Source organism: Numenius arquata, chromosome 25 (genome assembly GCF_964106895.1).
Source record: "Numenius arquata chromosome 25, bNumArq3.hap1.1, whole genome shotgun sequence".
In the NCBI taxonomy this organism is placed as follows: domain Eukaryota; kingdom Metazoa; phylum Chordata; class Aves; order Charadriiformes; family Scolopacidae; genus Numenius; species Numenius arquata.
In genome coordinates, this window is record NC_133600.1 from 2,985,816 (window position 1) to 3,008,921 (window position 23,106).

Below are 23,106 nucleotides of genomic sequence, written 5' to 3' on the forward strand. Positions count from 1 at the left end.
CTCTCTACAGCCCATAGGAGCTGGCAGCAGTCATCTCCGCAGCTTTCCCAGCCTCTGTAGCACTTTCCACTCCGGTTTGTGTGCCACTTCCCAAAGCCGGGAAGGTTAGCATGTGCAGGCAGAGAGGAGAAAGGAGGAGGAGGACAACATAGCATTTTGTCAATATGCTGCTGTGACATGGTGTGAATTCTCTGGGTCACTGCCCCATTAACAGAGCAGAGACTGGACCCTGCTCCTCTGAGAAGGGGCTGGGTCTCAGGAGGGCAAAGAAGCCAAGATCCTTCCCTTGATCCATCAGGGACAGCCAGCAGAGCATGCAGGGGATGTGATGCTCTAAACTGCACCTCTGGCTCCATCCTAACCTCCAAATCTCCCTGCAAAATAGCCCAAAGCCCCCATCTGTGTGTCCTGCTGCCTGGGGGTGGGTAACAGCCAGTCTGTGCTTCCTCTTCCAGACATCGACGAGTGCGAGACGCCGGGAATCTGTATGAACGGCTGGTGCATTAACACAGAGGGCTCCTTCCGCTGCGAGTGCCTCGGGGGCCTGGCCATCGGGGTGGATGGACGGGTCTGCGTGGACACCCACATGCGCAGCACCTGCTACGGAGGCATTAAAAAGGGCACCTGCGCTCGTCCCTTCCCTGGAGCCGTCACCAAGTCCGAGTGCTGCTGTGCTAACCCAGACCATGGCTTCGGAGAGCCCTGTCAGCCCTGTCCGGCCAAAAACTCGGGTGAGCTCCTCTTCCATCTGAGTTCGCAGAAAGCCAGGAAGGTGCTCAGAGACGTTCTGAGTCCCTGAGAGGTCCCTGCCAGGTCCTAGACAGCTTGGCAGTGACACGGGAGCCTCAGGCCGGGGGAAAGGGATGCCACGCAGCCAAAAAATTTAGGTTGGATCCACAAACCTGATGCTGATCGCATTGCAGGGATTCTCCCAGTGTTGGAACACAAACTGCGAGTATTCGGCTCTAAAATACACACTGCAGAAGTAGAAACAAACGCTGCTTGGAAGCCCACAGATGACATTCTAACAAACAAAACAACAAATCCAGCGTTGTCCAGAATTAATGTCGCTGTGCGTGAACTGTCTAGGAAAGCTAACGGCTCTGTTGTGCTTTCTACACAGCTGAATTCCAGGCTCTCTGCAGCAGCGGCATTGGAATAACAGCTGATGGCAGAGGTACGTGCACCCCACGGACCAGATTTTAGGCAGGCACATGTAGCGTCACTCTCGGCTCATTCTTTCAGCTGCTTTTAACGGAGTGTGCGTGGAGCTGTGCGCCTGGGGGAGCGTGTGCCACGAGAGACCAGGCGCTACGGAGGGTGTGCTGGAGAGTTAGAATGTTGTGCCCATTTTTTGGGAGTCAGTGGTGTTTGGGAGTAGCACGGGGCGGGTTGCGCAGCCTGGGTGGGTGTCAGTGCAGGCAGGAACCTGCCTCAGCGTTAGTGAGGGTCTGTGGGAGGGACGTGAGCTTGGACACGGGGGAGAGGGGTTCTATGAGTCTTTTCTCCTCCCTAAAGCCCCATGAGTTGAGGTTGAGCAAACATCTCCTGAGGAGCGTGGATTGAATCAAGCGGTTGATTCCTGGCACCCTGTGGGAACTGCGTTTCTGGGGATGCACACCCAGAGCTTGGCTTTACTCCCCGCTTTGATGGGAACGAAGAGCGTGACCAATTGCATCCTCTTGCTTGTTTCCCCTCCTCTGCCCTCCAGCTCCCTCGGGGGCGGGAGAAGAGGGCTCTTCCAGGGAGAGGGGGGTGATAAGCGCATGTTGGGCTGTGTTGCCAAGGGGCTGCTTTGCATTAGCCAGCTGTGCGAGAGGTCAGGCAGGCGGCCGCGCTGCCAGCCCCGGGCAGTGCTTGGATCAGCAGGAAGAGCACGAAGCAGCCAGATAGCTACGGCCTTTCAAAACTTTCCAAATGGGAACGAGCCAGAGGCGCAAAACCCTGGTGGCTTCTTGGGCTTCCTTCCAGGGCACCGTGTCTTGGCCCAAGTCAGCCTCAGGCTAACGATAAGACGCTTTCTAGCAAGAAGCAAAACGTCAGACGCGCTCTGGTCAGCCCCTCGCTGCCCGCAGCCAGGACCATGTGCGCTCAGCGCTCTCCAGGGCTGCGTTTCCCCGGGGATGTAACTGAACTCCAGCTGCTTGGAGACAAAGGCCAGCAGTGTCTGGGAAGCCCTGGCCTGGGCCGTTTGCCACCTGGCACTAGGGCACTGCGAGGACACTGCTGCACAAACACAAACCTGCCCTGTTCCGTGAGGAGGCTGGTTCTTGCCGTGGTGAAATCTACTTGCCTGGGCCAAAAAGGTGGAGAGATGCTGCTGCTGCAGAGGAAGAGATGCTGCCCCCCTGGCTGCCACCCTTCTGAGTTACTCTCCCTGTGTGCTGGGCGCTTGGTGACAGCAGGGATGGGCAGGAGATGGGGGATGACAGAGATGCCCCCGGCTCTCCCTGCCAGACACCCTGCAGACCCAAGCCCAACCGCCATGTGCATGGGCAGCAGGGGCAGTGGTACCTTTGCTGCAGAACCATCCAAAAATCTCTCAGTTTAGGGCAAGTTTGTCCAAGGCACTTTGCAAGTCTTTGAAACTGAGGTTTGGACATCCCGCAGAACTTGGCCCCTGTCCCGGGCCCTGCCCTCACCCAAACATAACACTTCTCTGTCCCTGCCCTACCGCCACCACATCTTTGCCAGGGCCAGGAACCAGGCAGAGGCCACAGGTCCTCAATTCTCTCTTCCCAGGCCGCTCAAGCTGCTTTCAGACAGATCTTTATGTCAGCGATAGGGAAAGGAAATAGTCTTTGGCCTGATCAGGACTTCTCCAGCCTGGCAGCAGCCATGGTCAGGGAGCCTGTGCAAGCTCTCAGCTTGGGGACCATGGCTGGGCTAGGAGATACTAGGGCTTTGCCATCGGAAGGGCTTTGCTGTGACCATCTAGGCATGGACATGACCCTCTGCCAGCCCACGGTGTGCTCTCCAGTATGTCTGAGTGCTCCTTTCCCTGTTCTGCCCCCAGCAATGGTCCCTCATGGTAGGACTGTGTATGCACAGGCAGGTTGTCCATCCTGCCCTGCCCTTACCCCAGTTGGCCCCAGCATCCTGCTCACAGCACCTTACAAACAGCTTCTTCCTCCCACCTTTTCCAGTGGGAGGGATAATTAAATGGTCTGGCCTGAGTACTTGGGATAGAGATACTGTAAGGAGACTCAGGAACGTAACAGAAGGACCTGGGAGCCCTTGATATGGAACTGAGCCTGGGCTTATCTCAGCTTCTATCCAGTTCTCTCCTCCTGAGCTCAGAACCCTACCCTAGATCAGCTGTGTATCCCCAGGACAAAGATGCCCAGCTCCACAGCACCAGGAGGAGAGGGACGAGGGTCTCCAGGGCTTACTGGGTCAAACCAGGAGGGCAGGTAGGACAGGAAGGAGTGATTTCTGCAGAGGGGTGCCCCAGCTGGCTACTGACACCAAGGAGCAATGAGGAATTAGGGGGTGGAAGTTTTCTGTGTTGGCGTTTGGGGTGGTCCTTCTAATTTCTCTTCTTTCTCTGCGCAGACATCAATGAATGTGCCCTCAACCCAGACATCTGCCCCAACGGCATGTGCGAGAACCTGCGTGGGAGCTACCGCTGCATCTGCAACCTGGGCTACGAGTCAGATCCCACGGGCAAGAACTGCGTGGGTGAGTTCAGGGCAGCCCGGGCTCAGCGTGGGGTGGGGAACCAGGAGCTTGGCACCGGTGGGGAGGAGGGTGACACTCAACGTATGAGGCTGGGAGTCAGAGACAGACCTCCAGCTGCACAGGAGCTAGAGGTGACACAACAGCTGATGTCCTTGGGCGCTGTCCCCACTCAGGGCTGCCATGCCCATATGGAAGAGCACAAGGTACTATACAAAAAACTATACATATGTGATTTAATGTACATTCCAAGTGGTATTACTTTGAGGATGGTGCTGCTGCCAGAGCTCTTTAGGCTGGCGGGGTAGAAGAGGGGACGCTGGTGTTGCAGCTCAGAAACCCCATCTCTCTGCCCACAGACGTTGATGAATGCACTGTCAACCGTTTGCTGTGTGACAACGGACTGTGCCGCAACACACCCGGCAGCTACACCTGCACCTGCCCCAAGGGCTTTGTTTTCAGGACGGAGACAGATACCTGTGAAGGTAACGTGATTCTGAAGGCAACGGAGAACATCTTCCCGAGATGTGAAGAGCCATGGCCTGAGGTCCTGCCTGAAAGGGAGCTCAAGGTCTGGCGTGACTTTAGTTCCCTTTTGACCGCAGTGGTTTGAACTGGAGCAGGTCCAGCCTTTGGGTTTGTGGGTTTTTGGTTGTTTCTTTTTTCCTAGGGGGAAATTTCACACTTCATTCAAAATAGTGGACATCCAAACCCAGAACATCTGGGCTTTTCAGTGACTGAAAACCAGAACAATTTCCTCTAGGCCCCCAAAATTTTAGCTAAAACCTGACCAAAATTGCAAGTTTTGGGGATTTGATTGAAAGCTTGGATTGAAAGTTTGGAGCGGGGGAAATTGTTTCCTGACCACAAAGTCCTCAAACATTTGAGAACTGGCACTTTGCACATAAATATCTGTTTAGAGAAAAAAACCTTGATTTTCTGAAGATGAAAAATGGCAAATCCTATGTAGCCTCACATCTGGTTCAGATGTTCTGGTACATGAAGGCCATATTCAGCTCCATCTTAGCCAGGAGCAGCTCTGAGTGAGCGAGAACATCGTTCCCCTGTAGCTGCATCAACCTCCCTCAGGATGTCCATCCCCTCAGCCCTGAAGAAGCCCAGTAATTTCATAGAATCATAGAATCATCTGGGCCGGAGGGGACCTTCAAAGGTCATCTAGTCCGACCCCCCCCACAGTCAGCGGGGACACCCCCAACTAGACCAGGTTGCCCAGGGCCTCGTCGAGCTTCACCTTGAATATCTCCAGGGAAGGGGCCTCAACCACCTCCCTGGGCAACCTATTCCAGTGCTCCACCACCCTCATGGTAAAGAACTTATTCCTAACGTCTAATCTAAATCTGCTTTTTTGCAGTTTAAAGTCATTACCCCTTGTTCTGTCATTGCCAGCCTTTGTAAACAGACCCTCCCCAGCCTTCCTGTAGCCCCCCTCAGGTACTGGAAGGCCGCTATGAGGTCTCCCCGGAGCCTCCTCTTCTCCAGGCTGAACAAGCCCAGCTCCCTCAGCCTGTCCTCGTAGCAGAGGTGCTCCAACCCCCTGATCATTTTTGTGGCCCTCCTCTGGACCCTCTCTATCAGGTCCATGTCCTTCTTATATTGAGGGCTCCAGAATTTCATGGTGTCTGCTGTCGGTGCCCCAGTCTCTGGCCCAGAGAGCTGGGTCCCGTGGCACTGGCTGCAGTGACAGTCCCTTTCTTCCCGCAGATATCAACGAGTGCACCTCTAACCCGTGCGTGAACGGCGTCTGCAGGAACAATGCTGGCTCCTTTGCTTGCGAGTGCTCCCCGGGGAGCAAGCTGGACCCCAGTGGCACCATCTGTGTGGGTAAGGACGTGGCCTTCGACGGGCACCTCCGATATCAGCAGTGCCCATCGTCACCCCTTGTCATTCAGCCAAAGCAAGTCCCATGCTCCTGCCTTAGGGATGGGGATCCTTTGAGGCCTTTCTCTCTCTCACCTGGTGTTTCCTTGGTTGTTGGTAACAATTAACACCTCTTATAAGCACCCAGGGAGCCTGAGAAGCTGCACCCTCAGGCAGTGCTCTGGGCAGCGTCAGACACAGAAATCCCCAACAGCAAGACAAAACACAGACGTAGGGTCCCAGGGGATCCTGCAGCTCATCAGGATGGTGGGTTCTCGCTCACCGGATGGGTTTGTGGTGTGCTGACGTTAAGGCACATCAAGATGAGGAGGTTTCTTCTCATCAAGATGATAAGGAGGTACTACTTCCCGCTCATGGATGGTCAGGACCTTGCAAAGCATCACAGGGGCAGCTGGAAAGGACTGTTTTTAGCCAGAAGAGGAGCAGCTAGGACCAGGAAAATGGCAGGACACAGAACTGACACAAAAGCAGTTGTCTCAGAGAGCACAGAAATGCTGCTGCAGAGCACAGCAGTGGGACAGGGCTCTGGGGTCCAGCACAGTTTGTGCCCACACTGCAAAGTGCCCCATGGCCCAAAAGATAAAGTGAGGCCAAAGCAATAGTCACGTTGCAGCTCAGGGATAGTTTCTCCTCGCTGCTTCTCCTGGTGGCCTGGTTGAAGCTGGGAACCTCCGCCAAGGAGCAGCTCTTCATTCACACCTTGGCTTTGTCCCTGCAGACAGCATGAAAGGGACGTGCTGGCTCAACATCCAGGATGGGCGTTGCGAGGTGAACATCAACGGGGCCACGCTGAAGTCGGAGTGCTGTGCCACGCTGGGGGCAGCGTGGGGCAGCCCCTGCGAGCGCTGCGAGATCGGTGAGGCTCTGCTCAGCACACACGCCCAGGGAGGCAGGATGCAGCTCGTTTCTTTGCTGATGTTCCTCCGTTTTCTTGCAGATACTGCCTGTCCCCGGGGATACGCGAGGATGAAGGGGGTCACGTGTGAAGGTAAAGCGCTGCAAGATGCAGAAAACTTTTTTTTATTGGGGACACGGTCACTGTTTATTTGTTCTATCCTGCATCTTTGAGTCTGGCCCTTTGTTGGACTCTCTCCAGTATGTCCATATCTCTCTCACACTGAGGAGCCCAGCACTGGAGGCAGCACTCCAGGTGTGGTCTCACCAGTGCTGAGTAGAGGGGAAGGATCACCTCCCTTGACCTGAAGCCAATGCTCCTCCTAATGCAGCCCAGGATATCATCAGCTTTGCAGCAAGGGCACATTGGTGACTCATATTCAACTTGATGTCCACCAGCCTCCCCCCCAGGTCCTTTTCTGCCAAGCTCCTTTCCAGCTGGGTGACCCCCAACATATATTGGGGAATGGGGTTGATCCTCCTCAGGTGCAGCACTTTGCACTTCTCCTTGTTGAACTGCATGAGGTTCCTGGCAGCCCCTTTCTCCAGCCTGCCAAGGTCCCTCTGGATGGCAGCAAGACCTTCTGGTACATCAGCTACCCCTCCCAGTTTTGTATCATCAGCAGATTTGCTGAGGACACACTTTACCCCATCATCCTATTAGGTTACCCCAGGTAACTAATGAAGATGATAAACGGGATCAGGCTCAGTATCGACCACTGGGGTGCACTGCTAGTTGCTGGCCTCCAACTAGACTTTGTGGCACTGGACACCACTCTCTGGGCCCAGCCATTCAGCCAGTTTTCAATCCACCTCACTGTCTGCTCATCCAGCCTGTACATCAACAGCTTTTCTACTAGGATCTTGTGGGAGACAGTGCCAAAGGCCTCACTGAAGGCGAGGCAGACAGTATCCACCACTGTCCCCTCATCTACCAGGCCAGTCATTGCGTCATAGAATTTTATCACACTCATCAAGCATGGCTTCCCCTTGGTCAACCCATGCTGACTGCTACTGATGACTTTCTTGCCTTTCATGGGCCTGGAAATGGGTTTCCAAGTTTAGCTGCTCCATCAGCTGTAGTCATGTTTGTGAGTCCTGGTGCCACTCTGCCAGTGCCGTGCCAACTATGGACACATGCAAGAGGACCACCCTGTCTGTCCCTCTCTAACAAGGCTTTTAAAGCAGCCTCCTTGCAAAAGTGTCTGGACATGGTTGTAGCTGTGTGTGGAATGTGTTTTTCGTTGCCACAAGTTACCAGTTTTAGGCTGGTGGGCAGCTCTGGGCTCCTTCTGTCACCTCCAGGAGCCCCTCAAGGCCATGCTGGGCTTGGCCATGCGCCACTCTCACGCCTGTCACTTCCTTTTGTGCCAACAGATGTGAACGAGTGCGAGGTCTTCCCCGGCGTCTGCCCAAACGGGCGCTGTGTGAACACGGCCGGCTCCTTTCGGTGCGAGTGTCCAGAAGGTCTGACCCTTGACGGCACTGCTAGGACATGTGTGGGTAAGGACGCTTCATCTGGCTTCTGTTCAGCCCTTTCCACCACGTGCACCAGTCTTGGGAACTGAGTGGTGGCACATCATAACTGGTAGGGGCTGCCAAACCAGCAGCATACCCAAGGCAAAGCTGCCACAGCTTCATGTCCCCAGATCCAGCCAGTAGTGCAGTCGGTTGTGGCTGCCCCATCCCTGGAGGAGTTCAAAGCTGGGTTGGAGGGAGCTTTGAGCAACCTGGTCTGGTGGGAAGTGTCCCTTCCTGGGGCAGGGAGTGGGACTAGGTGGTCTTTAAGGTCCCTTCCAACCCAAACCATTCTATGATTCATTCTCCTTGGGTGGACATCAGGGGTAGCCAAACAGATAATCAAACTAGTCAATGACACGGCCCTGCAGCCCTAAAACAACTCCTGGCTGCTTTCTAGGCACACAGTGACAAACCTTTGCCCTTCATAGGAGCCGTCTGCACTAGTGACTACACCATGGAAGGTCCGTTCTCTGGCCCTGTTGCCAAGCCACAGGCTGGCCATGTCCATACTGTTAGATCTCTCAAAGTGTCCCAAATGAGGTGGCCTCATCCAAACGGCCCGTACCTGGGCATCATTTAGAGGATGTCCCAGCCAAAGCTGTTCCAAGAACCTTGCTAACTATGTCACAGAGAATAATACCTGTAGCTTTACCAGAGGTTAGGTGCTGCAGGGAAGGGCTCAACTCTGCTCTCTCACCAGACGTGCGTGTGGAACAGTGCTACATGAAATGGGATGAAGATGAGTGCACGGAGCCGCTGCCGGGCAAATACCGGATCGACATGTGCTGCTGTTCCGTGGGCTCAGCCTGGGGCATCGACTGTGAAGAATGTCCCAAGATCGGCTCCAGCGAGTACAAAGCCATCTGCCCGAGGGGACCTGGCTTTGCCAACCGTGGAGACGTGCTTTCAGGAAGGCCCTTCTACAAAGGTGAGAAGAAAGAGGGGAGCTGCTGCTCATGGGCTGTGCTCGGCCCATCTCAGCTACAGCCCAAGGAGCCTGCTGCCTGCCCTGGCACCCACGGCTCATTGCAGACATCCCCTCCCTGAAACACCACTCTTCTGCCTTCACCCACAGACGTGAACGAATGTAAGGTCTTCTCTGGCCTCTGCACTCACGGGACCTGTCGAAACACCATCGGCAGCTTCAGGTGTCTCTGTGGCAACGGCTTTGCTTTGGATGCTGAGGAAAGGAACTGCACAGGTAAGGGAAGAGTAGCCCCTCTCTGGACCACCCTTGCCCATCTTGCTGCCTTGCCTGCCTTGTGGGATGCGTGGCTTGATGGTGGTACCCAGAGGGGTCATGGCAGTTGTCTTGGGAACATGCTGAGAAGCAGAACCATGAGCAGAAGGCTCCTCCTGCTCGTGGGATGAAGGATCAGTCCTACACTAGAGAGAAAGCTTAACTGCTGTCTCTCCCTTTGGGAAGAGGAGTTCCTTGGTCTGCTGGGTCAGACTTGCCTTGTTCGTTGGATTTGATGTGCGGTACAGGCAGCCCAGTGCCAGCTGTAGCGGTCCTTGTAGCCTGTCCTGTCTTCATCCCCACAGACATTGATGAGTGCCGCATCTCACCAGACCTGTGTGGCCACGGCACCTGTGTCAACACACCGGGCAGCTTCGAGTGCGAGTGCTTCGAAGGCTATGAGAGTGGCTTCATGATGATGAAGAACTGCATGGGTAAGGACTTGTGTCTGGCTATTTGGCTACCTGTCTGTCTGGCTCCCTGTTCCCTGGTATCGAATCTCTTCGTTGCCCTGTTGGGGAGTTTTGGGGGTCCCTGTGCTGCAGAGAGCCCTGGCAGCCTGTGCTCACCCCAGAGTACAGTGTCTTCTGCCTTGCTTTGGTTGCCAAGGCAGAGCTGGGCTGAAGGGCAGCACATGTAGGGAGAGGAAGCTCTGTGTGCGTAGCTGAGAGCACCATAGATGTCACCCTGGGAGGACAGCAAAGCACATGTCCCCAGCAAGGCTTGGCTTGAGCCCCAGACCCCTCTGGAGAAGGAGGGCAAAGAGAGCTGTAGCCTCTGCCTCCTGCGTGGATGCTGTGCCTTGTGTGGGCCAATAGTCCATCTGACGCCGTGCTGTCTCTGCTGGCTGTGGCCCAGTGCTCCGTACCATGCAGAGCAAGGACAGTCCATGAAAAGGTCACCAGACATGGGGTCAAAACTGGGAGCCTTCCCTCAGAGAGCTCAATTTATGAGGACCTCCTGGACTAGAGGCCAGAGCCTGGGCTGGTGGTGCCCCGTGAGGTGAGGAAGGAGTCTGGCACCCCAGGGCAGCATCGGACAGGACTCTGGCTATAGCACCTTGCCCAGGGGCTCTTCCCGCCATGACATTCATGGGACATCGTTGGTCCTGCCCTGCCACCTTCTGGCCACCATTACCTCAGCTGTGGGAGCCCACAGGGGAGCCCATGGGGCCACCAACCAGCTCTTCTCAAGTACTTTCCCATCCCTTTCCTGCTTTCTATACCGAAATTTCCCATTGCCTTGCTTTTTTTTACATAAGACTAAGGCCTTGCATTTCCTTTTTCATCTTGTATTTCTACAACGTTCATTCTTCTTCATTTTGTACTCTTCCTTCACTTGGACCTTCCCTTGCACCAAACCTTGGCCACCAACTTTTCCTCTTGTTTCAGCCACCAGCAGCTGGAGCTTGAGCCTGGCATTGCCACTGGGCTGGGACAGGATCCATGCCTGGTATTTTCATTCCTGCTATATAAAGAGACGGCAACCTTTGTACGGGGGATTGGCTAGTGCACAACGGAGCTCTGCCAGGCCAGCAGCTTGCACTTGATGGCTGTGAGCTCCAATTCTCAAACACACTTGGCTGTTTCCTTTGTGTGACGTCTCATCTCCTTCAGCTCCTTTTCAGCCTTGTGTTATCCATCTATTATTTATTCTGCCACTGATTATTTACATATCCGCACTCTAAACGTACACCCGTCTCCAGACGTTATTAATATCATCTGTTCGACCCTTAACGTTAATCCATGTATTTTCAAACACCATTGCAGAATGCTTCTCAGCTTGTAGATCTCTTTGTGTGGTACCCTACCCGTGCCACCACAGTTATCTTCTTCACCTGGTACATCTGCCTGCCCTAAATGCTGTCTCGCATGCCACATCAGTCATTTTAATCCAGTTACCTGTATCTTGGTCCCTTTTCTAGACAATATAGGTTCCTTGCAAGTAGCTGCTAGTTATATTATCATTAGAACACTGCTGAGATTTGTAGATCTATTATTTTTCCTCCTCTATTAGGACACTTATTAAGCTTTGGTCTTTATATTACTGCTTGGCCTCCTGCTGTCATTGCACATCCTACAGCCATGTGCCATTAAATCAAAAGCCTCCCCTGGCATGAGAACATGGAGATAGCTTATACCTTGCTCAGCAAGAGGTTCCCCATTTGATAGCTCTTGTCTCTTCTAGCTCTGGATCTTGCTGAATCATCCCCTTTTTCTTGGGCTGCTTTCCACGGAATCTTTTCCAAAATGACTCTCAACTTGGTCTCACTTATATGTGATATCTAATCAACTTGTTGCTGTTTCTGCACCTTTCCTTGGGATCAGAGTCCGCAGCAATTTCATACCAGCCTCAACCATTAATTGGGCCCCTGTCCAGTTCCCCAAACACTTGCACAGATCTAGTCCTTCGTGAGAAGCTCTGGTAGACCATCTGCATTCTTCTACCCCACCCTATTTCCAGTTCTAATTGTAAGGGCTCCCTTTCACCTGCCCATTTAATCATCCTTTATCCTCGGATAATTCTTTACAGCTCCTCCCATCTGGCCAATGCTTGTTTTTATTCTGTCAGATTCTCATCTGTTTTCAATTGAATAATTCTTGTTTGTAGCTTAAAAAAAAAAATAAAATAAAATCCCATCAATGACCTCAGTACCTCAGTTCGTCTCCAACAAGTCAGCCAGACTGTTGCTGTCCTCTAATTCCTGGCATTCCACATTCCTCTTCTCCTCTGTCTCGCCAGACTGACTTGTCTGACTGACCTACTCTTAATATTCTGCTCTTTCTTGCCTTGGCTTGGACTTTCAAACCACATCAATCTGTGGCATGATTCAATACCATTTATTTATTTTTCATATTTGATTCTCCAGGTTCTCTAAAATATATCCCCACCCTGCCACTGGCGTGGTTTTCTGTCTTTTTCATAAAAATTGCAGTGTAGGTTACCACAGCTCACACCGATCGTCTTCCTCCTCCTCTTCCTCCGTTCCTGAGATACTGAGAATGTCACAGTCCCCACTGGTGGCCTGCTGACTCCTGCCAGTAATGAGATTTTTGATATCTTTATGTAAGGAAGTTGTGTTTCATTGTTCCCTTGTTTTAATGCTCACTATTACCTACACGATTCCGCCTTATCCTTTTTTCGAGGTGACAGGGGATTGAGCCATTTCACCCCAAAGGGTGTTGTGACACTGTGACATTTCCCGCGGCCAAGGATTAACTTCTTCCCGCCTGTGTTTGGCAAAAGAACTTGGCTTCAGCCTTGTGAGGGAAGAATTATTGCCAGACCCTGGCAATAAAAAATATCAGTCCTGAACCTGCATCCTGCAGTTTGTTACGAACAGTCTCCCACCGCGGAGAACCGGAGGCGTGGGTCCTGTGGGACCATCTGATGGGGGCCCGTCACCCCCATCCTCAGATGTGTTCCAGTCCACTCTGGCTGTAGATAAGCTGAAAATCTCAACAGAATGTTTTATTCACGTAAGGTGAAAGATTCCATTCTTAATTACAAGGTTGGACTCAGAAAAAATAAACACGAGAAGAAAATGGATTCTTTATATCTGACATCACTCCCTTTGCTGTCACTAAGGGGCTCTTGGGGGCCTTTTTTTAGCTCCCTCAGTTCATTTACGTTACACTCCATGGCTCTGTATTCTCAATGCACGTTTCTTGGAGTACAGCTGTGGACAGATGAATCCTCTGAGCAGTTCCAGGGAGATTCCCCTGTTCTGCTCTCTTACTGTCAGCCCAGGACATCTTGAGTCAATTCTGGGGCATGCAAGAATGCAAAATCTTCTGAATCTATTCTGGGACCAAAACAGAGAACTTCCTTCTCGGATTCCCGTTTCCAAAGTTAGAGGAGCAGATTCATCCAGCACTTTGCCCTTCCAAAGAGCTTAACTTGGACTGTGAAACACCCCAAGTGTCATAAAGACTGTAGATCCCAAAGAACTTTCTCCAGGAGCCATGGATAATGGATTGATAACAAGGCTTCCTAGTTCTGATACTTGCAGCGCTTCATCTCCTCCTGCTGTTGCTTTTAGCTTCCAGCCACCACCAGTGCACCATTCCAGTGGTTCCCTTAGGGCTTATTTAATTTTTTTAGTCTTTCATTTATAAACTTTTCTATCGTTTTTTTAAAAATTTTTATTTGTAATGCTAGCAGCCTGGTTTCATCTTTGTTTGGCTGGTTCGCATCTCTCTCACAGCAGTTTCATCTAGTTCAGGAATTTCTCCAGTTCCTAGTAAATTCAACCCCTTCATCCGTATGTGATTTTCTCAGAAATGCAGAGACTGTTTCCTAGCCCTGTGGCTGATACCGGAACTACCCTGAAGGCTGTTAACAAGAAAACTTGTCTGTCGGTCTTCGATCGAACAAAATTGGGAGGTTATCCTGCCCCTCTGCTCTGCCCTGGGGAGGCCCCATCTGGAGTCCTGTGTCTGGTTCTGGGCTCTCCAGTTCAAGAAGGACAGGGAACTGCTGGAGAGGGCACAGCAGAGGGCTACAAAGATGATGAGGGGCATGGAGCATCTCTCTCACGAGGAGAGGCTGAGGGACTTGGGTCCTTTTAGTCTGGAGAAGAAAAGGCTCTGATCAACACCTATAAATACTTCAAGGGTGGGTGTCAGGAGGATGGGGCCAGTCTTTTTTCAGTGGTGCCCAGGGACAGGACAAGAGAGAACGGGCACAAACTTGAATAGAAGAAGTTCCATCTCAACATGAGGAAGAACTTCTTCCCTGTGAGGGTGGCAGAGCCCTGGAAGAGGCTGCCCAGAGAGGTGGTGGAGTCTCCTTCTCTGGAGACATTCAAACCCTGCCTGGACACGTTCCTGTGGGACCTGCTCTGGGTGACCCTGCTGTGGCAGGGGGGTTGAACCAGATGATCTCCAGAGGTCCCTGCCAACCCCATATCATCCTGTGATTCTGTGAAAATACGAGTTTTCTGAGGACCTCTCCCTCTGCTGATGAGACTTGTGAAAATGTACAAAGAGAGGTGGGATGTGAGCTGGGAACTATCCTTCTAGTCCTTGCTGGCAAACCTGCACAAAGCTAATAACGGCGTTCCTCCTGGTGTTTTTACATTCTACTGAGGTCAAGGCAAGAGTTGTGATTTCCCAAAATGCAAACTTCAACCATAAATTCACTGGTCTCACCCAAGCCCTGAATTTGCTGCCCTGTTAATTTTTGATGCCCCTCTGTTTTGGGATATATCTCTGGGGATGGGACTGTGGTGCGTGGCACCAGCACCACCCCGTTATCTGGAAAACCCAGCTGAAGGGGACAATCTGCCATTTTTCCTATTGTTCTCTGCAGATATCAATGAGTGCGAGCGGGACCCGCTGCTGTGCCGAGGTGGGATCTGCATGAACACAGATGGCAGCTTTGAATGCATCTGCCCCCCTGGGCATGAGTTGACTTCTGAAGGGAACACTTGCGTAGGTGAGATGATGGAAAGACTTGGATCTCATGGTGGGCATGTGGGGCTTTGAGCAACCTGGTCTGGTGGGAGGTGTCCCTGCCCAGGGCAGGGGGTGGAACTAGATGATCTTTAAGGATCCTTCCAACCCAAACAATTCTATGATTCCATTAATATCTGCTTCCAATCCCATACGTGGGTAGAACACACTGATCCAGGAGGGACTGAGATCACTTCCAGGGTTTCATTACGTTTATGATGTCTGTTGTTCTACCTGCCATTCGGTGAGACAAACGACGAACTGAGTGTGGAGACAGCAGTGGGTGGGGGTACCTGGGGATGGGCATCAAGTGATTCCTCACTTGGCACCATCATGGCTGGCTGCTCAAACTGTTCTTCCCACCGCAGATATCAACGAATGCTCCCTTAGTGACAACCTGTGTCGCAACGGACGCTGCGTCAATGTCATTGGTACCTACCAGTGCGCTTGTGATTCGGGCTTCCAGGCCACGCTGGACAGACAGGGCTGTGTTGGTGAGTACTCCCCTTGGCCAACTCGCCATGCCAAGACCACGGTACACATCCAGAACCTTCTTGGCCTCTCTCCTCTCATAATGCTGCATAATGTGAGACTTGAGAGCCCCTTCCAGTCCCTAAAGGGGCTCCAGGAAAGTTGGGGAGGGACTCGATCAGGGAGGGGAGCGATAGGAGGAGGGGGAAGGGTTTGACACCAAAAGAGGGGAGATTGAGATGAGATCTGGGGGAGAAATTCTTTGCTGTGAGGGTGGTGAGAGCCTGGCCCAGGTTGCCCCGAGAAGCTGTGGCTGCCCCATCCCTGGAGGGGTTCAAGGCCAGGTTGGAGGGGGCCAACCTGGTCTGTTGGGAGGTGTCCCTGCCCAGGGCAGGGGGTGGCACTGGGTGGACTTCAAGGTCCCTTCCAACCCAAACCATTCTATGATTCTATGCTCAATGGGATGTCTGAGGGCAAGGCAGGGGAGGAATCTCCTGGCTGTGCAACCGGCAGATTGACACTGCTGGTCAGGGGCTGCCATCAGCTGTGAGCTGATTAGCAGAGAAGGCCAAATGTGTTTTCTTCTGGTTGTGGTGGCTTTATTTCCTCTTCCGCGCCTCTCCCACTCTGTCTCTGTATGCCAGCAATGTGTCTGAGCAGCTCTGCTGCGAGGCACGTACCCCAGCCCACACCTCTTCTCCATTCTCCCTCAGACATTGATGAGTGCACCATCACCAACGGTGGCTGCGACACCCACTGCTCCAACTCAGAGGGCAGCTACGAGTGCAGCTGCAGCGAAGGCTACGCATTGATGCCAGACAAGAGATCATGTGCAGGTGAGCAGTCAACTTGGCTCTCATAGGGGCTGCCCCGGGGACCTCTGTGTCCATTGCCAGTCAGCCATAGTGTTGGCTTCAGGGTGAGGAGGGCTCATTTTTAAGTCACTTCCAGAGGGGTGATTTCCCTGGACAGATGTTTTTGTTTTGCAAAAATGTCCTCTGCTGTAACTACATCATTTGGAGCAAAGCCCCTCCCGTGACTCCCTCCTTTCACTGGCTCTAACGTCTTTCCTCTGGCGGTGGTCTCCTCTCTCTAGATATTGATGAATGTGAGGATAATCCAGACATCTGTGATGGTGGACAGTGCACCAACATCCCTGGGGAGTACCGCTGCCTTTGCTTCGATGGCTTCATGGCATCCCTGGACATGAAGACCTGTATTGGTGAGGACAAGGCTGTGCCCTGGGCATGGCATAACAAGACTGCTGTGGGAGGGAGGAAGGGATACAGAGGGTTGCCCCAGTGTCACGTCATGGTCCTTGTGGTGTTCCAAGCAAGTCCTTTTCCTCCTGCAGATGTGAACGAATGTGATCTCAACCCCAACATCTGCCTGCACGGCGAGTGTGAAAACACGAAGGGCTCCTTCATCTGTCACTGCCAGCTGGGCTATTTTGTCAAGAAAGGAACCACAGGCTGCACAGGTGGGAATACAGCTTGGGGTCACAAACATCTCCTCCAGCTGCCATGGAGGGAACGCCATCCCTGTATTGGGGGATGCTATGGACACTGGGGATGTGGTTGTGTGCCAGGAGCCCCTCCTGGGCAGGCAGAGATCGCCAGGAAGGCAGGCTGCAGGCAGGAATCGACACTTTCCTAATGTGTAGCCAAGCCATGGGCTTGCCCTTCCTTTTCTCTTCATCTTCCAGGGGTGAGCACAGATCAGCTCTTTGGCTGATCAACCCCAGGCACCCTGGTCCCAAACCACCTTCTTCCCACCCCCTGGGTTCAGCCTCCCAGGAACTGTTGGTACCCAGACCCCTTGGCAGGATGGTACCCAGCTGTTCCCTCCTCTCCTGGAGGAGCTGAACTGTGTCACCTCTGATGTCCTTCCTTCCCGCAGACATCGATGAATGTGAGATTGGGGCTCACAACTGTGACATGCACGCCTCCTGCATCAACGTGCCCGGGAGCTTCAAATGCAAGTGTCGCACAGGCTGGCTCGGAGATGGGCTGAAGTGCAATGGTGAGTGCTTATCCCAGGAGAGGATCTCCACGTGTTGAGGTGCTCTGTGGGCACCTGTGAAGGCTGGGTTGAGCTGACACCTGCAATTAGAGTACTCTTGAGCCCCAGAAGACCTGCATGAGGATTTATGGAAGTGTGGAGAGATGCGGGTGTGTGACAGAGGGGGGCTGTAGGTGTGGGTGTACGGGTGTTGCACTGTCAGGCTCTGCAACCGTGTCTGGGAAGCCATGAATGGCTTCCCACTGATACGTGCTCTCGCTCTCGGTGTTGTGTTGGGGCATGGTGTGGTGTGTATGGAGGGATACACACGTGTGGGAGGTGTGTGGTGTGTATGAAGCGATGTAAGGGTGTACGGATACGTGTGTCTGAACTGGGAGGTGCTAGCAATGTGTGTGTGAAAGTGTCTCGCTGCCACACTGTCTGTCAGCACTGCCAGAGGACTGTCTCATGGCCACAGGGGCTCACAGAGATGTGTTGGAGCCTCACAAGTGCTCCAAGTCCCTGGAGGTTGCCATCTCCTGGGCCATTTGTGTGCCCCCTGGGAGCCTACACTGCCTGCCCGGGCTTAGAGGAAGGGCGAGAGGCAAAACACTGACGAGAGTGTTCTCCTTGTGCAGACCTGGATGAGTGTGCAACTGAAGAGCACAAATGCAACCTGAACGCCAACTGCGTCAACACCCCGGGCTCCTACCGCTGTGCCTGCCGAGAAGGCTTCAATGGGGATGGCTTCTCCTGCTCAGGTGAGGCCCGTAGACTCAACCGGCAGCAGGAACGTGGCTTGGGCACCCTGCTGGGACATGGGGTCACCTCCTCTTAACCACCAGCCTAGCTCAGTGCCTGGAAGCCCATGTCTGGGGTTCCCCAAACCAGATATCCTCCCAAACTGCCTTGCACCACAGCCTGCTCAGATACCCTCAGCAGGGGTGAGGATCCACTTTCTACTCAGCAGGTGTTGGGGGGGGATCAAGGCAATGAGAAGTATTGCAGCCCCCTCCTCACCCCCCAGCAGAGGGGTGGGAACAAGCTTGTGGGAATTTTCTGAGCAGGCTGAGGGAAGCTCCCATCTTCGGGTGGACATCATGTCCGTCTCACGCTTTACTCTCTTTAGATGTGGATGAGTGTGCAGACAACGTGAACCTGTGCGAGAATGGACAGTGTCTCAACGCACCTGGGGGTTACCGCTGCGAGTGCGAGATGGGCTTCAATCCCACGGAGGACAGCAAGGCCTGCCAGGGTGAGTGCCCAGAGCTTTGACTGCTTCTCCAGGAGGTCCTGTGTCCACCTTCTTTCTGTTCTGGATCTCTCCACTGCACTGTCACTACCTGATCCATTACTAAGCAAGACCCACCATCATCTGATGGTGCAAGGCTCCTGAGGCGCTTACAGGAGTTGGTCCCAAGCCTGCAGAAAGGTTGGGCCAAGCCAAGGATCCATGTAAGATGTGGACAATCAGCAAAACAGGGGTGAGGACAGAGGCCATACACACAACGTGTCTGGTCCTACTCGCCCAGGAGGTGGAGTCCCAAGGCTACTAACCTGAGCAGATGGGTTACCCACAGCTAGGCTGTGACTCTCCTTTGTGATGGGAGCAGGAGAGGCCTGTCTTGGCCCTCACCCTGCCAGATCCTGAATACTCAGCTCTCCCTGTTTTGCAGACATTGATGAATGCACCTTCCAGAATATCTGTGTCTTTGGGACCTGCCAGAACCTGCCCGGGATGTTCCGCTGCGCTTGTGATGATGGCTATGAACTGGACAGGAGTGGAGGCAACTGCACAGGTAGAGGACTTCCATGGTGCTGTGGGATGAGGATCACTGCTCTGGGATCTGCTGGTGTGAGCTTGTCCCAATCATGACATGCCCAACCATGGCATGAGCAGCCTAAAGCTGATTTAGTGTCCCTGGGTGATGTCTCTTTGCTCTTGGCAAGACCTCGATGCTGCTGGAAGGTGGGCTTTCAGTGGGTAGGAGGGAAAGCTTGGTGTGGCTCTGCTCCTTTCTTCTGACTCTGGGCAGGGTGGTGTGAGGTAGGACAAGACAAGGTCTGTTTCTGGACTGGCTTTACCCACCATCACAAGAAGAGCCTTAGAAACACCATGGTGGTGGGGGTACACCCTGAACACACAGTGCAGAGCTCAGGGCTGGGGCTGTGGTTTCTGTGGCAGTCTCCATCTTTCTTTTCAGCCTTCATCTTTCCATCTTTTCAGACATCAATGAATGTGCAGACCCTGTGAACTGTATCAATGGCCTGTGTGTCAACACCCCTGGCAGCTACCTCTGCAACTGCCCACAGGACTTCGAGCTGAACCCCACTGGTGTGGGCTGTGTGGGTGAGTGGAGACCTGTGTGGAGACCATACCTTCCATCCAAGAGCTTGATGGTCCCTCTTGTTGGTCCCACATAGCTGGGACTGGCCACTACCAAAGACTGGGAGTCTGACCACAATCTGCCCTGCAAATACCTGGCTGTCCATGGTGGGCTTAACCCTGCAGAAGCAGTAGAAGAGTCCCTACCTCCTGTTGAGCCTGGCCCACCTTGTTTCACCAGGGTGGGTGCTCTCCTGGTGGAAGCAGTGCTATTCCTGGGGACCTCTGGAGTTATTCTTAGGTCTCTGTTTCTTGAAAAGCCCTGGGTTAGGTAGCATTATTTGGGTCATGCTCCCCAGCCAGAGCGAAGACATGCCATTGTGCTATGACCTCAGAATGATATAGCGTGGCTTTTACCAGACAAGCTGGGCACATTTTATTCTTGAAGGGTTCCCAGAGCCATGAGCTGCAAGGAGAGCCTGAACGTGGTTTCCTACAACACAGGTAGCTGACAGTGTGGACTTCTGGGGCAGGACCGGGCCCTTGTCCCTCTCTCTGTTCCTGAGGCCATAGTCCCGTTCATTCCTCCTGTGCACCAAGTCCTTACTCGAGAGGTTTTGCTCATCCGCTGCTGTCTTTGTGCAGATACCCGTGTCGGGAACTGCTTCCTGGACACCCAGGATCGAGGAGATGGGGGCATCTCCTGCAGCGCAGAAATTGGAGTTGGGGTCACCCGGGCATCCTGCTGCTGCTCGTTGGGTCGTGCGTGGGGCAACCCCTGCGAGCTCTGTCCACCAGCCAACACGAGTGAGTTGGGAAAATGTCCTGGGGTGAACTTGGGTGTGGACCAGATTGGGGGAGAGAGACAGGGCCACTTCCCTGTGGCTTCTCAGCTCAGGCTGCGGGTCCTGGGTCCAGGATATGCCGTCATCACGATGGAGCAAGGGAAGCTGAGGGGGGAAGGTGGCAACCCTGTGGTGTCAGCGCAGGGCTAGACATGTGGACCGGGGTAGGGGAGAGATGGGGAGTCAGGCTGCTCCCATCTGGACCGCTGTCACTATCTTCATGACCTATTTCTCCTGGGTTTCTCCTGGTTCTCCCTACCCCTCCCATTTCATGGGATCCTCCCAGCTCAGGATCCCCCTGACTGACTTTTTCCACAGCTGAGTACAAGACCTTGTGCCCCGGAGGAGAAGGTTTCCGTCCCAACCCCATCACTGTCATCCTGGAAGGTAAGCCTGGAGGGTCCCCATGTCCCCTCACCAGGAACTTGGGTGCTGGGGGAGCTCAGCCCCATATGGGCACTGTCTGCCATGGTGCTGGGCTGGCTGGAAGCCCACCAAATGATGGTGTGCTCTCCTTGGACATGCTCTGGCCACCTGGATGAGCTACTTGGTAGCCAGCAAGGGCTGGAGGTGGTGGGATGAACCCACTGGGGATCCTGGGGTGGAAGCACTGCCTGGGCTGGTCTGGTGGGCAGTGAACACCTCCTGGCTGCTCTCCCTCCACAGATATCGACGAGTGCCAGGAGCTGCCGGGCCTCTGCCAGGGTGGCAACTGCGTCAACACTTTTGGCAGCTTCCAGTGTGAGTGCCCCCTTGGCTACTACCTCAACGAGGACACACGCATCTGCGAAGGTAGCCACACCGTGGGGCCTGTGCTCATCTGTGTGCCTGGCGTGTATGGCACACACGTGTGTGCATGCATGCGTGTACAACAGTTGTACGTGTACCTGGGCTAACCTAGGAGCAGTTGGCCAAATCCCTTCCCCTTTCTCTTCCAGCCTCCCCATCCTCATCACAAACCCTGTCCCCTTTCCCAGTGCCGGGCCAGCCTGGTCCCCGTGCCACGCTGTCCTGGCTTGAGCGACACAGGACTAAGTTCTCTTCTAATGCTGGGGAAAACGGCACTTTTAGAAGACTCTAGTGTCTGAATTCGTGAAAATATTTACTTTATAGCCAGCCAGGCTCTGTGGGATTCAAGGTCTCAGTGTTTTCAAGCCTTGCCAGGTGCAGGGATGAGGAGGAGCGAGACCTGGGCATTTGACCCAGGCTGCCAACAGGATTATTTCATACCATGAACGTCATATTCAATATAAATTAGAAAAGTTTGCTGCGTAGTTCTGTCTCCCTTGATGGTGGGTCCAGAGACCTCCTTGCCCCGGTGCCAGAACCCTGAGCCCTTCCCTTCCTCCTAAAGCCACAGTGTTCTCACTATCCCATATTTGCTGTCCCTGCTGGGAGTGCTCAGCTTCCCACGATAGAATTGGCTGAGTATAATCCTTGTATATCTTATATTAGTATCAGGATTAATAATGGTTCTTTGGTATTATTGTCAATTATTTAGTCTTATCCTATTAGAACTATTTATGTTTCAACCGTCGTGTTTCCTTACTTTCCCCGATTCCCCTTTCCAGGGGGGGAGGAGTCATCGGGTGATAGAATAATTGTCTAAACGACAATAAATTGTTATGGGTTTTCTCGAACCATAACACAGGCCCATCCATACCTCGTGCCAAACCTTCCACCAACCCCCTGTCAGACCCTTCTCTCCCTGTGCCCGGCGCTTTGACCTCCCGTCTCCTTTATCCGGCAGATATTGATGAGTGCTCTGCCCACATTGGGATCTGCGGCCCTGGGACCTGCTACAACACCCTGGGCAACTACACCTGCGTCTGCCCCCCCGAGTACATGCAAGTCAACGGAGGAAATAACTGCATGGGTACGACGTGGTCCCAGCCTGCGGGAAGGGGTCTGGCCGTGCCCTGCCTGTGCCCGGCCCCTGGGCTGCGCTTTGGGCAACGTGGCTGAGGGGATGGAGCAGAAATGATGGGAGCCAGGGCTGGGATTTGGGACATCTGAGTCCACCAGCGCCTCACCGCATCCCTGTCCCTACGCCACACACGTTGCCCGTGCCAGGGGGGCTAACACTTGCCCTTCCAGCAGTTATAGGGAGAGCGGCTGGCACGGGGCAGGGGGAGACCCAGCAGAACATCATCCCTGCCTGCTGTGGGGCAGGACCCAAGGCTCTCAATGGGGAAGGGCTTCACCTCACCACTGCAGCCACTTTGGGATCCCCTGTGTGTCACCTGCAGTCCCTGAGCACCAGGATAGAGCAGTCTGGCATATCCCCAGCAATGAGCGCCCCGGGGCTGGTAGCACCATTCCCGGGACTGGTTAGCGCCCATTCCCAGGGTTGGTAGCGCCCATTCCCAGGGCTGGTGGTAGCACCCATTCCCGGGGCTGGCACGAGCGAGGCACTGTCTGTGCTGCCTTTGCAGACATGAGGAAGAGTGTGTGCTATCGCAACTACAACGACACGTGTGAGAACGAGCTCTCCTTCAACATGACCAAGAAGATGTGCTGCTGCTCCTACAACATCGGCAAGGCCTGGAACAAGCCGTGTGAGCCCTGCCCCACGCCAGCCAGCCGTAAGTCAACCTTCCTGGAAGGGCACCTTCATACCATGGCTGCCCCCTCGCTTTTCCAGCGATTTTTGTGCACTTTGAAGCACAGGACTAACAAAAAGAGGGGGAGAAGGGAGAGCATCGTGTCTGGTGGCAGCGCTTGTGGGTAAGCGCTGTGGGGACACCGGAAGGACACTGAGGACGAGGATGGTAT

General features: G+C 53.7%; 1 protein-coding gene across 1 annotated transcript in view; it reads left to right on the forward strand.

The window, feature by feature from the left end:
* The window catches only part of FBN3 (fibrillin 3), a 111,240-nt gene that overhangs the window by 72,516 nt on the left and 15,618 nt on the right, over positions 1 to 23,106 (forward strand). The window contains exons 15-40 of the mRNA XM_074163853.1: positions 456 to 731; positions 1,124 to 1,177; positions 3,556 to 3,681; positions 4,038 to 4,163; positions 5,401 to 5,520; positions 6,296 to 6,433; positions 6,515 to 6,565; positions 7,849 to 7,974; positions 8,693 to 8,920; positions 9,068 to 9,193; positions 9,538 to 9,666; positions 14,546 to 14,671; positions 15,057 to 15,182; positions 15,873 to 15,995; positions 16,256 to 16,381; positions 16,514 to 16,639; positions 17,059 to 17,181; positions 17,799 to 17,921; positions 18,290 to 18,415; positions 18,837 to 18,959; positions 19,388 to 19,510; positions 20,132 to 20,293; positions 20,650 to 20,718; positions 20,998 to 21,123; positions 22,082 to 22,207; positions 22,767 to 22,916. Of these exons, the coding sequence (XP_074019954.1) occupies positions 456 to 731; positions 1,124 to 1,177; positions 3,556 to 3,681; positions 4,038 to 4,163; positions 5,401 to 5,520; positions 6,296 to 6,433; positions 6,515 to 6,565; positions 7,849 to 7,974; positions 8,693 to 8,920; positions 9,068 to 9,193; positions 9,538 to 9,666; positions 14,546 to 14,671; positions 15,057 to 15,182; positions 15,873 to 15,995; positions 16,256 to 16,381; positions 16,514 to 16,639; positions 17,059 to 17,181; positions 17,799 to 17,921; positions 18,290 to 18,415; positions 18,837 to 18,959; positions 19,388 to 19,510; positions 20,132 to 20,293; positions 20,650 to 20,718; positions 20,998 to 21,123; positions 22,082 to 22,207; positions 22,767 to 22,916 (3,378 nt within the window). The remainder of the gene's footprint in view (positions 1 to 455; positions 732 to 1,123; positions 1,178 to 3,555; positions 3,682 to 4,037; positions 4,164 to 5,400; positions 5,521 to 6,295; positions 6,434 to 6,514; positions 6,566 to 7,848; positions 7,975 to 8,692; positions 8,921 to 9,067; positions 9,194 to 9,537; positions 9,667 to 14,545; positions 14,672 to 15,056; positions 15,183 to 15,872; positions 15,996 to 16,255; positions 16,382 to 16,513; positions 16,640 to 17,058; positions 17,182 to 17,798; positions 17,922 to 18,289; positions 18,416 to 18,836; positions 18,960 to 19,387; positions 19,511 to 20,131; positions 20,294 to 20,649; positions 20,719 to 20,997; positions 21,124 to 22,081; positions 22,208 to 22,766; positions 22,917 to 23,106) is intronic.